At 49.5% G+C, this 16254-nt stretch overlaps 1 protein-coding gene across 3 annotated transcripts in view; it reads left to right on the top strand.

The window, feature by feature from the left end:
- The window catches only part of TNS3 (tensin 3), a 307228-nt gene that overhangs the window by 238837 nt on the left and 52137 nt on the right, over positions 1 to 16254 (top strand). For all 3 annotated transcript variants that reach the window (XM_030796137.1, XM_030796138.1, XM_030796136.1), the window contains exons 18-20: positions 1640 to 1809; positions 2956 to 3070; positions 3154 to 3237. In XM_030796137.1, the coding sequence (XP_030651997.1) occupies positions 1640 to 1809; positions 2956 to 3070; positions 3154 to 3237 (369 nt within the window). The remainder of the gene's footprint in view (positions 1 to 1639; positions 1810 to 2955; positions 3071 to 3153; positions 3238 to 16254) is intronic.

Genomic DNA, 16254 nt, shown 5'->3' on the forward strand with positions numbered 1-16254 from the left:
CCACTGCACCATGGGGATGAGGGTGCTGTAGTGAGGGGCTGCTGTGTGAGTAGGACTCTCAGATATGCCGTTTCATTTCATTTAATCCTCCCCCTTGTGGGAGGGAAAAGAGAGCAAGCATTATGCTCATTTTACCCATAAAGAAATGGGGGCTGAGGATGTCCTGCAGCTGCTGAGGGATACACGTGAGACCCCAAATCCCAGGTCCTAACGCACACTTCTTCCTCCTTCTTTCCCTGGATCTGTGGAGGGAGCTGCTGGGAACCGAAGAGAGGATGGAAGGAAGAGGTGGAAGGTTGCTTGGAAGGACCTGGGTTTGGATCTCCCTTGCTTGGTCGCTGTTGTGTGGTGCTGAGCAGACATCCCATGGGACAGGGAGGGTGGTGTCCGGCCTGGGTCAGCCCAGGAGCCTCCTTAAGCCCCACCTGAGTGGCACCTCGTAGCTGGTAGGGTCGGGCAGTGGAGCCCCCCCACGCTGCAGACAGAAACAAGAACCCTTACAGCAGTCCTGCTGCTCCTCTCAGGCAGGCATGGTGGGTCGACGTCCTGTCCCTTTCTGTGGGACCTTCTTTTTATCATGCCAACCTTTGCATTCCTGTGAGCTTCTGAAGTCTCTGGATGTAGAAGGTGTCAGTGGCATATCATGGGTTCAGCACGACTGTATGTCACTATCATGATGTATTTCACTTTGGAGGGCGGCCATCAACCAATTTGGAACAAAGTCATTCTAAGAGGAGCCTTATGTGGGCCACTCATGTTAATGAATCAAACTCCATCTTTCAGTGAAATGCTACTCTGCACTCTTCACTTACAGGGAGTATGTATTTATAGTTTAAATCTAAACTGTAGGGGACAGTGTTGTTGGGTTTGAATTTTCAGACTATGTCATCAATAGAAACATTCTTCTTTTAATAGCTGGCAGCAGGTTTTTCCTAACTGCCAAATGATAAGAATCCCTGGGAAGAGGTTTTAGAAAATTAGATCTCAGCCCAACCCCCATTTTCCCCAACACAGAGAACAGAATTTGGTCAAGAGTGGGGACCCCGGGGATCTGTGTCAGGAATAACCGCCTGTGGTGTTTCTGGCAAGGAAAGATTGGGATGGTGAATGTTTATTGTTGATGCTTGAAATAATAGGTTTGTTCCCTCTCCAGAATTTCTCATTGCTAAGATTCAAATTATCATAGTCGGGCCACACTCTGCCCGAGGTCACCGCAGGTGTGTGGTCCTCAGGGCACTCTGGTCCTGACAGGACACCAGGGGTGGCATGCGGGGGCCTCCTTCCCAGCTGGGTCATTGTCAGTCCCACCCAGCATTCCATCCGGGCACTGTCCTTTCCCAGCACTGCGAGTGAGTCTGGGCGCTTGGTCCTGTCTCCGAGTGGCCTGTTCTGGAAGGAGCATGCTGACCTGGGGAAGCTGCACATTTCCAAAGCTGTGGCCTTGTTCATCCCTGAGAGTCTAAGAATGCCCTGGGTTTCCCATCAGCTGCCTTTAGCAACCACAGCATCTTCCCAGAGCAGTGGTGACCAGGATGCAGCATACAGCACCTTTGAGAAGCAGCAGGCAAGATTTAAGGAAAGGGCACCTCACTCCGCCTTAAGGAAGTGCCCTGCAGCCCGCTTGTCTCCCTTTTAACAGGCTCCTCTGCTGAACAGCCCCTGGGCGGGAGACTCAGGAAGCTGAGCCTGGGGCAGTACGACAATGACTCTGGGGGGCAGCTGCCCTTCTCCAAATGTGCATGGGGAAAGGCTGGTGTGGACTATGCCCCGAACCTGCCGCCATTCCCCTCACCAGCGGACGTCAAAGAGGTATGTGCCACAGCCAGGTCCCAGTTTCTGGGCCCATTCCACTCCCTTTCTTGTCCTGGAACCCCGAGTGAATGGGCAATGACCAGGCCTTGTCCCTGAATACAGCCCATGTTACCCTCCGCACCCACCTTCCGTCCTGGTTCCACAAATGTGGTCGTGGCTCCTCTGTACCTGGCAAGCGGTGTGGCTGGGAGAACACAGTGTACAGTCAGCTGGCCTGGCTAATGCACCCCAGGGATAGCTATGCTGGTGAGGCCACCTCACTCAGGGCACCCGAGCCTCTATGTTCTGATCTGTAGAATGGGCACAAGGAGCACAGCATGTGGGTGGGTTGTGTGGGTTCGAGGTAGGGCTCTTATAGGCCTGGCCTTAGCCATTCTCCATAGCCTGACAGCAGCAGCCAGTGGCACACACAGCCTTCCTTCAGGGTCATCACAATCACACAGGGTCCTCAGTCCTCCCTCCGAGACCTTCCTAGGAGGTGACCCACAGGTGAGGCCACAGACGAGAGCGTCTTGCTCTTCCAAGAGGCCTAGGTAAGGCTTCTAGTCTGAATGGATGTAAAGCAGGTTGGTGTATCCAAAACGATTAATTATTTTAGACATGGGTAGGATTTCTTTTCAAGTTGGCAAAGTTGGAAGCTACAGAATTCACAAGAAAAAAAGCTATTCATAGTCTTGACTCACAAACGAAACCACTGTTAATATTTAGAATATTTCTGCCCGGCCTTTTTTCTATGCTATGTATTAAAAATACTACGTGTTTTTATGCATCTGTGAATATATTAATACCATGGGTAAGGACTGTTTTATCCAGCTTTTTCGCTTAATATTGTGATACTCATTTACCTGTGCCGTTACAAACTCTGTCTACTTCACTTATTAGCTGTATATTGTATTAGAAGGATGGGCCATAAGATACCTTCCATTTCCTTTACTGTTGAACGTGAAAATATTTTCCAGTTTTCCACGGCTAGGAGAGGTGGGCTGGTTTTGTCCCGTGGATCCAGACCCCAGCCTCCTTGTCCTACTCTCAGAGGAGGGGTTTGCTCAGTGGGCCAGCCTGGGGGAGCCACAACCACAACTGTTTGGAGGGGCCTTCACTTGACTCCCTGTTCTCACATTCTACTCCCTGTGCCAATTTCAGACAATGACCCCTGGCTATCCCCCGGACCTCGATATTATCGACGGCAGAATTTTAAGTAGCAAGGAGTCCATGTGTTCAACTCCAGCATTTCCTGTGTCTCCAGAGACACCGTATGGTAAGAATGAAGTAACACTAGCTGCATGCTGCTCCATGCCCAAGGAGGGTGACAACAGCTCCTTGCTCTGCTTTCTTTTCCAGTGAAAACAGCCCTGCGCCATTCTCCGTTCAGCCCACCTGAGCCCCCGCTGAGCAGCCCAGTCAGTCAGCACAAAGGAGGACGTGGTAAGAAATCCACCCGTGAGTCACAGGCACGCGGCAGCTCAGGCGCTGCATCGCAGGGTCGCCATTTTTACAGAGAAGAACTCTTATGCAGAAATGTTTCCATTTGTGTCATATCTCAGAAGCCTTCGATGAGGACAGATCTTGCTGGGGAAGATGTAGGGATGTGGCCGTGAAATCCACTGTGTGGTGGCAACCTGGCCTTGCATCGCTGCCCGGCATCCTGTGGGGAACCCTCCTGTTCAGCCTCTTCATATGCAGTTGATGGGACCGTCAGTGGTGCCTGTTGGGCAGCTTAGCATTGGTGCTTTTGAAGAAACTAGAATGCCCACCCCACACTTTACGTTCTCTGTGGAGGTTGTGCCGCACGAGCGCCCCTAGCTCTGCCACCCCAGCTGCCTTCTCACGCGTGCCTTGTGGCCCCTCCTGTCTGTTATTAGTGGGTGCCTAATCACTGTCTCTGGATCTCTGCAGGAACTCAGGGGCTCTGTACATGGCCTGATGGCATCCGTCTGTCTGCATAGCTGGCTCAGGCGAGAGAGTGTTAGCGGGCAGTGTTTAGGGCGAGTTACTGTGCACTTCTTCTGGGTGGACTTGAGGACTTGCCTGAGAGTCCAGGACAAGGCTGAGCTTGGGCAGGTGGAGAGAGAATGTAAACCTAAAGCTCGTGCACATTTCAAAATCACTCTTCTCTGGGAGTGTCGTTCATTACGCTGCTGCTTTTCTGCCCTGGCGAAGGATGCTGTTAATGGTTATTAGGCACGTTACCTGAGACTGAGAGACTTTCATTAACTTGTATTTTCATCTGCCCCTTACCCAGGAGTGTTGTGATCATGACAGCTAGCTCCATTCTCCCTCTTTCTCCATAGTAAACCAAGCCTGTGGACTATGTAATAGAAAGACATCCTTCTCCTAAAATTCCCTTTATGGTTTCAGGACCACAAATTGCTGTCTTCATATGTAGCATATAGCAGTTAAACTGCCCATATTTCTCAGTAAGTGCTACTGAAATTTAAAATAAGCTGCATTTTAATGTCTACATTATGTGAGCATTACATGAGAAGTGTGTATGTTCCAATATGCATTAGCATGATGGACTCACACATAGGTAGCCATGCATCTGTTCTATATTTTTTATCATTTCAATAGATGCAGAAAGAGGGATGTCCCTTCCATCCCATGTAGCCTCTCCTCCTCATGGAGGTGACTGTACTTGGCTCCTAGCTTGAAAGTGTTCAGTAGGTTTGGTTTGGCATCTAGCCCTCTGGCCTGGAATCCTGTCTTCTCCAGCAACACCAAAACCGGGTTTGTTTGAAATAGGTAGATGACAAACAGTGGAAGGTGGGTAATAAGCCTGAGGAAATAAAACACTAGAAACAGCCTGCAAACTCATTAACAGCTCCTGAGGGAGGCCTCTAAGATCACTGTATTGAGCATAAGAGAATGTTGAGCCCTGCCTAACTCCAGAAGGGTCTAGGAGGCTGCAGGAAGCCTGAGTGCTCAGCGTGGGGTACCCAGTGGCCTGGCTGTCTTATGCTGGCCCGATTGTCCCAGCCTGGAGATGAGCTCCGTGTCCTGTGCGTGGATGAGCGCTGCACCATGGGTGGATGAGGATGGCTCTGCACACCAGCATGTGTTAGATTCCAGTGGCTCCAACTTGTCCTGAGTACTATCTGCATGTACATATTCACATGGAAGAAGTCAGGGCTTTGCCTTTAAATATAAAAAGGTGACATGATAACAATCTTAATGTGAGCCTTCTAGATTTTTATTTCAGCAGTCCCCAGGGAGGGTCAACTTCACATTAGCCCACAAGGAGCACAGAGGTAACAACACAGTGCTGACTTAGTGGACGCTTTCATCAGACAGCGTGGTGAGCCAGTGCCCTTGCCAGGAGGCCCCACCCACTCTCCAAAGTCAAGTGGAGTTGTGAGACTCCTCCAAGGGCACAGTAATAACAGAGGTAGCTCACCCATACAGAATGTGTCCCCTGATCTTTATGATTTCCTTCCATTTCATAGTCACATTCTATGGGTCACTCTTATTGTTACCCCCATTTTCCAGGCAAGGAAATTGACACGAAGAAGTTGAGGAGCTGGTAAGTGGCAAAGTCAGAGTTTCGGCTCCATCAGCTGACTCCACAGTCATGGGCAGATCATACAGGGCTGATGTTTCACTTTGTTTCGTCTAACCTAGAAGTGACCTAACATCACAACTAAAAAGCACATGGAAAGTCTCAGAGTCATGGAATAACCATGTAATTCGTACATTTAGGTAACCCCTATGAACCTCCACCCCCTTATCTAAAAATGCAGACTATAGTACCTGCCATTCACAGCCACTGTGCAGTTTTGAAGTAGTAGGCTTTAGGCATCTGCAGTAATGTTTAACTGTGTATCATTTAGGCCTATACTGATGTGCATATAAGTGACAGTATTTGCTTTAAAATACCATTAGGGAGAGGCCTCACTTCCCGGAGGGTGAATTAGACATACTTTTCTCTATTTCTTCTGCTAAGTACAACTTAAAACCTTGGACAGTAAGTATAAGACAAATATAAGAAAGTTCTGAAAGATGGGGAGAAATAGGCCAGCTAGCCATGGACCTCAGGGCCCAGGGACCCGGTAGGCCTTATTTATAATATCGATGGGCCAGGAAACAATCTTCAGAGGACTAAAAGTAACTGAACCATGCAGAACATGTTTTCCAACCACAATGGACTCACTAGAAACCAGCAACAGAAGGGCAACAGGAACACCTTCAACACTTGGAAACTAAACAGCACACTTATAAATAATCTATGGGTCAAAGAACTACAGAGAGTAGTTCCCAGAAGGTGGTGGTGTGGCATCCACATGCAATGTGAGGTCATTACCGAACTTCAAGATGGGGAGGTGACTGCTCAGATTTGCATTTTCACATATCACTGTGGCTGCTGCATGAAGAACACAGTGGGATGGACAGTGGGCTGGAACAGACCAAATGGTTTCAGAAGAGATAGGAGGAAAGCAGAACATTTGTGTAGGATTCAGGTGGTGCAATCAGCTGACCTTAACACAGTGGAATTGGAGCGTGACTGCTCTTTCTAATTTTATTGCTTTTGTCATTATTGTTTAAATTAGGTTCTGGCTTCTTGTTAGTATGCAGTTAGTATAACACTATCTCCATAAAATTCCTCTGTACATTGCATTACTAAAACATAACTTGATACCTCCTTAGTCAGCATAAGCCCCCATGTGTTAAGTTCTTTTCCAGACAACCACCAGGACAGGTGTCCAAGAGAAATAGCCCAGTTAGTTAAAGGCTGTAAGGTCAGATTTTATTCAGGACTATTGCAACAGGAGAAAGTGCTGGGCTCAGCCCCCAAATGCAGCAAAGACAGCTGGAGATTTATGGCCAAGGAATAGAGCAAAAGGATCTGGTGGATGGAAAGTCACTAAGAAGGGACATCAAGGGTAGGGGGTTCTTGCTAAACTGGCCTAACATGGTTTCTGCTACAGGCAGGCCAGGGACTTAGACACAAAAGGTGAGGGATGAGGAGCTTGATGACATATCAAGGGTGATTAAATATCAAGTGTGGGGGATGAAAAGCAGGATTCTTGCTGGAACTGAGCTTGCCACAGTTGGACATGGAAGGCCAGTGTTGAGGCCTAGTGGAGAAGAGGGCTTGGAGGAGCCTGGCTAAGGTTTGGTCAAGGAGAGTCTGTCACAAGATAGACCCATCTGTATCTAGGCTAACCTGATAGGGTGACCAAATGCAGCCCGCACGCTTCTCTGTGTTTCTCTCCAGGTCCTTTGGGCACTTAGTTTATAATTTTTTATTTTTTATTTTTATGGGTACATAGTATAGGTGTGTATGGAGTACATGAGATGTTTTGATACAGGCATGCAGTGCATAATTATCACATCGTGGAAAACAGGGTATTATGGGCACTTAGTTTAGCCATAAGGCTTCCGTGCCAAGTGGCCTGGGAGCCAGCTGGGGCCAGCCTCTGCCACAGGCATCCTTCATCCACCCTTCCCACAAACAAGCGATTCTTCAATAAACAATAAACAGAATGCACAAAAAGCAAACCAAAACATCTCTAGATTTATTAATAGATGGGTGAATTAAAGGAGTCTTTTCCAAATAATGTGACTAACAGGAGCCAAGGGGGTTGGATGCCCAAAGCTGGGGCTTGCCAGAACCTGCTGGTACTGAGAGCTGATTGCTGAAGTGTGAGGAATTTTGTGAGCCAGCTGACAGCACATTGGCAGCTTGGGATATGCCAGGGCGGGATTGTTTACACCACAGGATTTAGCAAACGTTATGAATCAACCCCTCCATTGGCCCCAAGCTTCCCTGACACACCAAATAGTAGAAATTCACTGCCTTTTTTTTTTCTACTCTGCTTGTTGTTAGCTAACTAGTCATGAAGAATAGAGCCCGAAGTGACCAAAGAAATCTTTCTGCATTTTGACATTAAAGTATTTTGAAAGATTTTCCGCATTCAGCATTTGGATTCTAGTCCCATTGCCAGGCTCAAGTAAACTCTGTGATAACAACACCCAGCTGTTGGAAACTGCTGTCCGAAGCACCTCTCAGCAGACAAGGAGGCCTAAAAGGACACGGCAGAGTGGTGTCTGGTGGGTCCTCTCCTGACATTTCTTCTCTCTCTGATCAAATGCTGGATGCACACATATTGTGGCTCTGAGACCTCCTGTCTGGGTGAGCTCAGGCAGTTCTAGGGACCTCTCTGAGCCCTAGTTTCATGTCCTATACGGCAGTAGTCATTCCTACTGCACATGGTTCTTGAGAAGATTGGACCAGAACATGTAGCTCTGGCACCTGGCCCAGACCTGATCAACAGTCAGGAAATAGTGGACACTGATGCTGTTAGGAGAACAGAGCATCCATATGAAGGGCAGTTTCCTGAGCTGGGGAGACCAGTGACAACTGTAAGTCTGGGTTCACAGCATGAGTCAGGGGACAGAGAAGGCCCCTGGGCACCTGACCCTGGGTGGCTGAGCCCCGGGAGCCCTGCTTTTCCCAGAGATGTGCTTGTGCCCAGTGTGCTGATGTTTTAAATGCCAGCACCTACTCCAGGAAAATGATGGGTATTTCAATATCTACTCACATTATGCATATTTAAATATGAATTTAAATACTGTTTAATTCTCCTGGGGATGTGTTCTCATTTAAAGAGGCTGTGACAGCATGAAGAACTGGGGACAGGGGCAGGAGATGGCAGAGCAGCTGTAGGCACTGATGTAATGCCTCCAGCTTCATGAGGACAGGCCCAACCAGGCTTCACCCACTTGGGGCCCTCAAGCAGCCCTCACCATGGTCCGTCTGTTGAACGTATTGCCCACATGGCCACATTATGCCCCAGGAACCATGTGTTGGAGGACAGTATCTTAGGCTTCTCAGAAATTCCACATGGGAGCCTCAAATGGACATGCTTTTTTTGAAAACAAAAATATTTGTAAAAATGTAACAATAGGAGTTGTTTAATCTCAAGTCTCCCCTGTAAGCAAAAATAGGTAAAATTATGAAATGTAAGATGTAAATTATTCTGTTTCTTAGCTGATCCTTAACCTTGATGATATTTTCAAAACAAATGAATAACAAAGACATGAGAAAAGGTTTCCTTTAAAAAATGGTAGTTCTGGCCGGGCGCGGTGGCTCATGCCTGTAATCCCAGCACTTTGGGAGGCCAAGGCGGGCGGATCATGAGGTCAAGAGATAGAGACCATCCTGGCCAACATGGTGAAACCTCATCTCTACTAAAAATACGAAAGTTAGCTGGGCATGGTGGCGCATGCCTGTAGTTCCAGCTACTCGGGAGGCTGAGGCAGGAGAATCGCTTGAACCCAGGAGGCGGAGGTTGCAGTGAGCCAAGATAGCACCACTGTACTCCGGCCTGAAGACAGAGCGGGACTCTGTCAAAAAAAAAAAAAAAAAAAAAAAAAAGAGTTGTGGTTCTGATACATCTCAGCTTCCAAACTATTTCATAATCTTTTTAAAATATAAGTACATAACATAAAAGCAGCCATTTGAAGGTGAACATCGCACTGGCATTCGGTAGATTCACAGAGTCATGAGACTATAGCCCCTAGGTAGTTCCAGAGCATCCTCATCCTATAACAGCTTTACAAGTGGTATTCAGAGGGGATTTGGGGACTTTCAGCTTCAATGAAAAAGATTAGCAGTTAATATTAGTTTACTTCAAGAGGATGCCTTTATATATTTTGCAACTTCTATTTTGTGTTCAGTTCTTCTGGAGAGTAGGGTGTAGGCCTTTTAGGGGCCTGGCTTCCAAGCATGCAGCCTCTTCTCTGCTGCCGATTGGAGGTTTTGTGAAGGGCTGGGAGGATTGCCTCCTTCCAAGTGCACGTGTACGAGACTGATCAGGAGTGGGAGCATGTGAAGTGGTCCTCATTGGCTCACAAGAGGGGACACGGGGGTTTGGTTGGTGCTGTGCGGACTTCCTGGATTTGGTAGGTTTCAAAGAGTCGTGATGTTTGCCAAAGGGAGGAAAAAAAGGGCAGTACCAGTGGCACTGGGCCTTCCCCTCTGTAGCTCTGTGATCTTGAACAGTTTGCGTAACCTCTGGAAGCATCATTTAAATCTAAGCAAAATAAGAATGTGTGTGTGCCATGCATGGTATTGGGGGCAGTCTCTTAAAAATGAAGATTTCAGCCTATGAATACGTTAGTGTAACAAAAATTTGTCTTAAAATTTAGTTTTTTAATTCAAAATGCACTGTCTTATTGAAATAGTTTCAGAGCCCCAGGGATTGATAGACACAGCGTGAGACGAGGGCAAGAGGGAGACAGAGACAGAGAGACTATTTTGACACAATGCTTTATTTTTATTGAAAAAGCTGTCATCCTTCAAAACTTGACAAATGATACAATGCTTCTACCAATTTTCTTCTTTCTTTTCTGTACTCGACTCCCTTTTCTGTTGAATTTTTATGAGCTCTTAATGAGAATGTTAATAATAAGGACAAAGGCATGTACTGAATGTGAGTATGTGTGACATTTATAGAGGCCCTTGTTTACTTTGGATTTTCTAGAGCCTCAAAAGCACATGCATTCCTATATGGATTTGTCCTTGGGTTTATATTCAGGTGCATAGGCATATGTAAGTGTGCATAGGAATAGACACGCCTGGATACATGCCTGTGAGGTACTTTGCATTCCGATTTGTGCCAAAGAATGCACACTGGTGCATGGTGACCCCAAATAACTGGCATGGATTAGCAAACATCGCAGCCTTCTCCGACCCTTGCCCCAGATGAACAACATGAAAAAGAAAAGTTGACTACTTCTAAATTATATTTAAAAGTAAACATCAGTGCCGGGTTTGTGGAGGTCAGCCTAAAGTGCTGGCCTGTGAATGTGCCTTTAGGGGTCTTTTGAGATGAGAACATGAATTCATTTGAGGGTGATGAAGCTTAAAAAAAAAATAAAGGTGTTGGCTTTTGTGCTGACACCTCATTCACGGAGCAGGCCAGCTTAGAAGTGTCCGCATGTCAGCCTGCAGACTTCTCTGCCATGCTGAATGTTCTCTTGTTTGCTCACTTTGGGTTCAGAGGAATCTTTGCTTTTCTAAATTTATTTATCAGCTCATTCCATTACCCCCTCCTCTCCTAGTGGACTGTTCTTGACCCTCAGCATGTAGAAGTTATTCTGAAGTGCTGCCAACAGGATTTGATGCTGGCCCTGGGGCTTGGTGACAGATGTGGCTCTGGTCCTTCCCCTCTGTAGCTCTGTGATCTTAAACAGTTTGCATAACCTCTGAAAGCATCTTTTAAATCTAAATAAAATAAGAATATGTGTGCCATGCATGGTGTTGGGGGAAGTCTCTTAAAAATGAAAATTTCAGCCTGTGAATATGGTAGTGTAACAAAAATTTGTCTTAAAATTTCATTTTTTAAATCCAAAATGCACTTCCTTATTCAAGCATTTTCTGAGCCCCACTGTCTATAAGAATTGTGCTCCATCCCGGGATTGAGGAAGGGAGGCGGTCCTGGCCCTGGGGCAGCTCTCGGGCTGGGGTCCCTTCTGAAGCAGCCTGTGGCTGGTGTGGAATCTGGAATCCACAGCTCAGGCCTGGGCCTGGGCTTGTCTCCTCCTCACTGCTCTGAACAGGAAAAGGCAGTTCAGCCCAGCAGGATGCCTCTTAGAACTGGGAATGGCTTGGAAGAAAATGCTTATGAAGTCCCAGCATATAAAATGTGAAGGATGTTTCCCTACTGGAAGCATTTACCTGGTACCCCTTGCATTTTTACTTTCCTCTGAAGGCCCTCACCTTGTAATCCACCTCCCTGCAGTTCCATCCCCTCTAGACAGCAGCCTGCCTCACGGTGGTGTCCTGAGAGCATTGGGCATCAAGAGGTAAAATGCCTGGCCGTTTTCTCTGAAGCACCTGTTAACCACTGTCCCCTCAGGCTGTGATTCCTGGCCAAAATGCACCCATTCTTTTTGACACACTTGGGAGGGTCTGGGATTGTGAGACTTGCAGAAGGTTCAGATGTCTTGAGTCACTGAGAGGGCTGAAGACGGAATATGCAGTCTGCCTCTCGACATTTGTTACTGGCCGGGGCCTGCCCTATCAGAGCCTTTGAGAACATTACCAAGGTGCCCCCCAGATTAGGGTACCTCTTCGACAGAGAGGCATTGGCCAGGCCATCCCACTTAGGCCAGGAACCACCTTGTCGTCTGTTTAAATTCTATCACATTTTAGTGACACACATATGTAGACACATTATATGGTATATATGTGTGTCATGTGTGCAGGTATTTATGGCTATGCCTAGATTGAGGCATTTGCCACTTTCTGAGCACTTCTTACAGGCCATGCACTTATATATGCACACATGTAGAGAAAGAGCAAATGAACAAGTTTGCAAAAAATCCTGAAAGCCAGGCAAGTGAGAATTCCATCGTCTGGAATGAAAGTAAACTTTTCTGACGCTTCAGGGCCAACCAAGTGTGCGATGGGCATCAGAGGTCAGGTCTCCATGTGTCACCTGGCAGAGGGACTGTGTGAGCAGCTCGCTGGAATTTGATTTTTCCAGAGGAGCATGAGATTGGGTTACTGTGAAGTCCCAGTGTCGCTGAGGTTGTGGAGGCTTTGTGTTTTGTGTTTGTTTTTAATTCCTTCTCTGCAACGCCCAAGTGAGCACTCTACTTGAGTCTCAAGAACCCCAGAGTAGAGCCTGCCCTGGGGTGCTGGCCAGCACGTAATTCTCAGGAACAAACAAGTACATTGGAATAAAGCTGAGGATCTCAGTCTACAGTGCCTGGTCCCTCAGAGGCATTCTAGTATCCCTCTTAGTTTTGTTTTATTGGGGCAGAGCCTGTTGCTGAAAACAGAACCTGTGGGTCACCCTGACTATCCTTCCCAGGCCTTCCAGAACTACCTTGCATGGAGTAGAGAGACCCACAGTTGGCAGGAGTGGCACCGTCTTTGAGGCAGCTTTCACATAAAGCATCCGAAGTTCCTTTGCTAGGTCATGTGCCCAGTCTTCAAAGGTACCTGCAGATCACCCGATCGCTGGAAGTAGGGCTGGTCCAGGATTCCGCTTATTGTGTGCACACATATGGTTCGCCTGAGTCCGGTGGGACAGAGATGTGGGAGGTGATGGGATGCAGCCCCTGTAGGACCCGTGAGGATGGTGGACAGGCATTGCGGGCTGGCGGGAGGGTGTTAAGGGAGAATTCCATCCAGCTGATCAGGTCGTGTCTCAGGAAGGGCATGCCCCCTATGGAGGCTGCGAGACCTTTAAACTTGCTCATCCCTTCCCGTGTGTCCTCTCTGGGCGCCCCAGCTCCTCCCTTCTCCCTTGTTTACTGCCCCTTTTCTCACCTCCCTCTGGCAGCCAAGTCTGCTTGTGTCTTCCTCCGAAAGGGAAACTCCTGTGGCCCCTTCTCTCCCTCTGTTCCTCTCCCTCTGTTCCTCCTCTCCCTCCCTGCTTCACCTTCCCTCCATCCTTTTGTTTCTGCTGCCTCGCTCTCACCTGCATTTGAAGGATGTGACTTCCCAGTGGGACCTGGGTTGGGATTTGGTGTCACCCTCCCTCCCTCAGCCTCAGGATATTTCCAGAGCAGAGTCTTCATCACACTCCTGGCATCTAACACAGAGAAGGGTCTGGATAAAAGTTTGTTTTGTTTTCTTATGGATACGTGGAAGGAGAGAGACAGTCTCTGAGCTCCAGGGAGCTGAGTGCATCATGCCTGCAAAGGGCCTGAGCCCGCAGAGTGGGAGCCGCGTGAGACCAGCACCTGTGTTTCTGAGAGGAGACCTGGCATTGCCGGCTGGTGGGGTGGGCTGTCCTCTTCCAGGTGTCTGATTTGCACCCCTGCTTGATTTTGCTAAGGTGCAGTGGGTGGTCCTGGCTGTAGCAGAGTCAACGTGTGGACAGTCCGGGTTCTGTCCTCCTCCGGGATCTCTGGGTCTTTGGGTAGGGGGAGCAGAGTGTCCGGGAAGGAGTTTTAAATGTTTTTTCCTCAGTGGACTTGCTGCCACCTGGAGCCCACCTTTGAAATCACTTTAGTCCCTGGCACTGCAGCTGAGGAGAAAGAAGCAAGAGAGGAAAGATAAACAGATCTCCAGAAGGTGCTTAAATCTGTACATTCACACTCAGGATTGTCCCAGTCATGGCTGTGACATGGGCACAGAAGCAGCACACCCTGCCGCCTCCTCCCTGCTGCCCATCCCTGTGGGTTTGCTCCGAGTCACTGAGCCCACAGTTCCACAGAGGGAAAGGGACCCACCCTGGGGAGTGCCATCCTGGTCACAGTCACCCTTCCTGGGCCTGGCTGCCCCATGCTGGTGCCGCCCCGTGCCGCCTTCCTCTCTGCTTGGGGAGTGACAGGCACGGGAAAGGCCAGTCCATCCGCTTCCGCTGAGCCTGCTCCGTCCATGGTCAGGCATTTCCGACAGCATCGTTTGCAGGAGCTGCTGCTCTGCAACACATAAACAACCAGGGAGGAAATGCCTACTCAGACCTTTGGGAGGAGGGTCCCAGGGATCTTCCTGGCCCGTGTGTGGAGAGGTGGCCCCGAGGATCCCAGGCAAGCCGTGTCCCTCTTGGGGTGGGGCATTGACCTGCCCACTCTTCACCAGGTTGATGAGTGTGCCGGGGTTGCGCAGGGGCTGGGCCGGCCAGTGACTCGGCTCAGGCTGGGCAGCAAGCTGTGCTGGAAGCACAGGCCTGCACAGGGGCTGTAAGAAAGGAGGCAGCCCAGGAGGAACGGGGACCTCCTCTTCCAGGGAGAACTTTCTAGGGGAAGGGGTGACACGCTAGCATTTGAAGAGGGAGTGGGATTTTGCCAGACACATGAGACAAGAGAAGCCAGGGATGACTGTCTGTTCTGTGCTTCTGCTTGTGAAAACCCTGAGTAATGTACCGTGTGTCTAAGGCCCAGACACATGACAGGCCCCTATGTTCTGCATGTGGACTGGGTTATAGTCAGATTTCAGGTCACGGGAACAGAGCACTTTGACTTGACTGAGGGAGATAATGTTCCAAATGCTGAAAAAAATGTGGGGTCACTTGAAAAGGGCTTTGTAGAATGTATAGGAGTTTTTCAGCAGTTGGCTTAGGAGTTTGGCCTTTTAGATGAGAGAAGCATATGAGCAAAGAACACGGAAGAAAGGGGACACAGTGCATAGAGGCTGCCGACAGCCTACAGTAGGTGCCAGCCAGGTGGAACAGGCTGAGGAATCCAGAATCAGGCTCTAGGACAGGGTCCGGGCAGGGTGTTACAGCCCATTGAAGCCAGGAAGAAAACCTGCAGGGTTTGAGCGGTGCCGTGACAGGGTGGGATTTGCATTGGAAGGTCCCCTGGGCTGCCTTGAGGAGTGAAAGGCCTCCAGGATGGTGGCCAGGCCAGATGAGAGGCAGCTGGCCCCATCCAGAGGAAAGGGACACGAGTGTAGGCTCCTGCCGGGGTGGGGGGCAGAGGACTGACTAGGGACGCCCTTGTTGTTGGAGACTCTTCAGGCTTCCACTTCCTCTCTGGCTGATTGCTAGAAGCTTCTCTCTGCTGTGAGTGTGGGGTCCCAGGGGAATGGGGGTTTGACTTTGGAGGGGCAGGTTTGGGGGCATGGTGGGCGGGTCCTGCCGCTTGTGCCCTGGGTGATGGCTGGCCTGAGGCTGAAACTAAGCCTGGTTGGGTTTCAGTAGGGAGGTTGCAAGAGATTAAAGTTGGGGGAGGAAAAAGTGAAAAGAAATGAAAAGGAAGCAAACCGCAGCAGTGAGCAAGGCGGGGCCAGGGCCGTCTGGAGGCACTGACTGGGCAGGCCGCCCGCAACAGCCAGCAGCAGCTCAACAATCCCGGGATTCTTTCCCGGGCCTGAGCTCTCCCGGCGGCCCTCTGAATGGGCCTCTTTGGAGGTGGCCGCCCCGCCCCCTGCACGACTCCCTCGGGACAGGCCGGAACACAGAGCCCTGCCTGGGTGGGTGGGGGACGCCACTGCTGGGACAGGGACTCGGGACTCTGCTCACCACATAGGGCTGCTGGGGACACACAGCCCAAGGAGTTCCTTCTGTCTGGCCCACATCCTCCCAGGCCCTTCCATGGACTGACCAGGGTCCTGGGTGCCAGGTAAGCTGTACATTGGGACTCGTCGCTTCTTCCTGCTCAGTCCCCACGCCCCTGGTGTCTTCTGTGTTCCTTGCGCCTCTGGCCTGGATCCAGTTGCCCTTGCTGAAACTTGATCTCCTGGGCTCCAGGGGAGGGGGGTGGGTGGGGGGGATGAGGTGGGATGCAGAGGTCACTGGGCCAGGAATCCTGGGCAGGACTTAGGAGGGCTGATTGTTCCAAGAGTCCCCTTGTCACTTGATGGCAGTCCTCAAGTCGCCAAGGCTTTGGGACAAAATGCCCCAGCCCTTGAGCCTGGAGGGCTGGTCCTTCCAGAAGAAAGTCATGCTTTGTCTTTGCTGAGATTCACTCAGGGCTAACAAAAGCCTGGTTTACAGATGTGCAGCTTTTCTGGAACAGGACTGCTTCCTAGCACAGCGC

Source organism: Nomascus leucogenys, chromosome 17 (genome assembly GCF_006542625.1).
Source record: "Nomascus leucogenys isolate Asia chromosome 17, Asia_NLE_v1, whole genome shotgun sequence".
NCBI lineage: Eukaryota > Metazoa > Chordata > Mammalia > Primates > Hylobatidae > Nomascus > Nomascus leucogenys.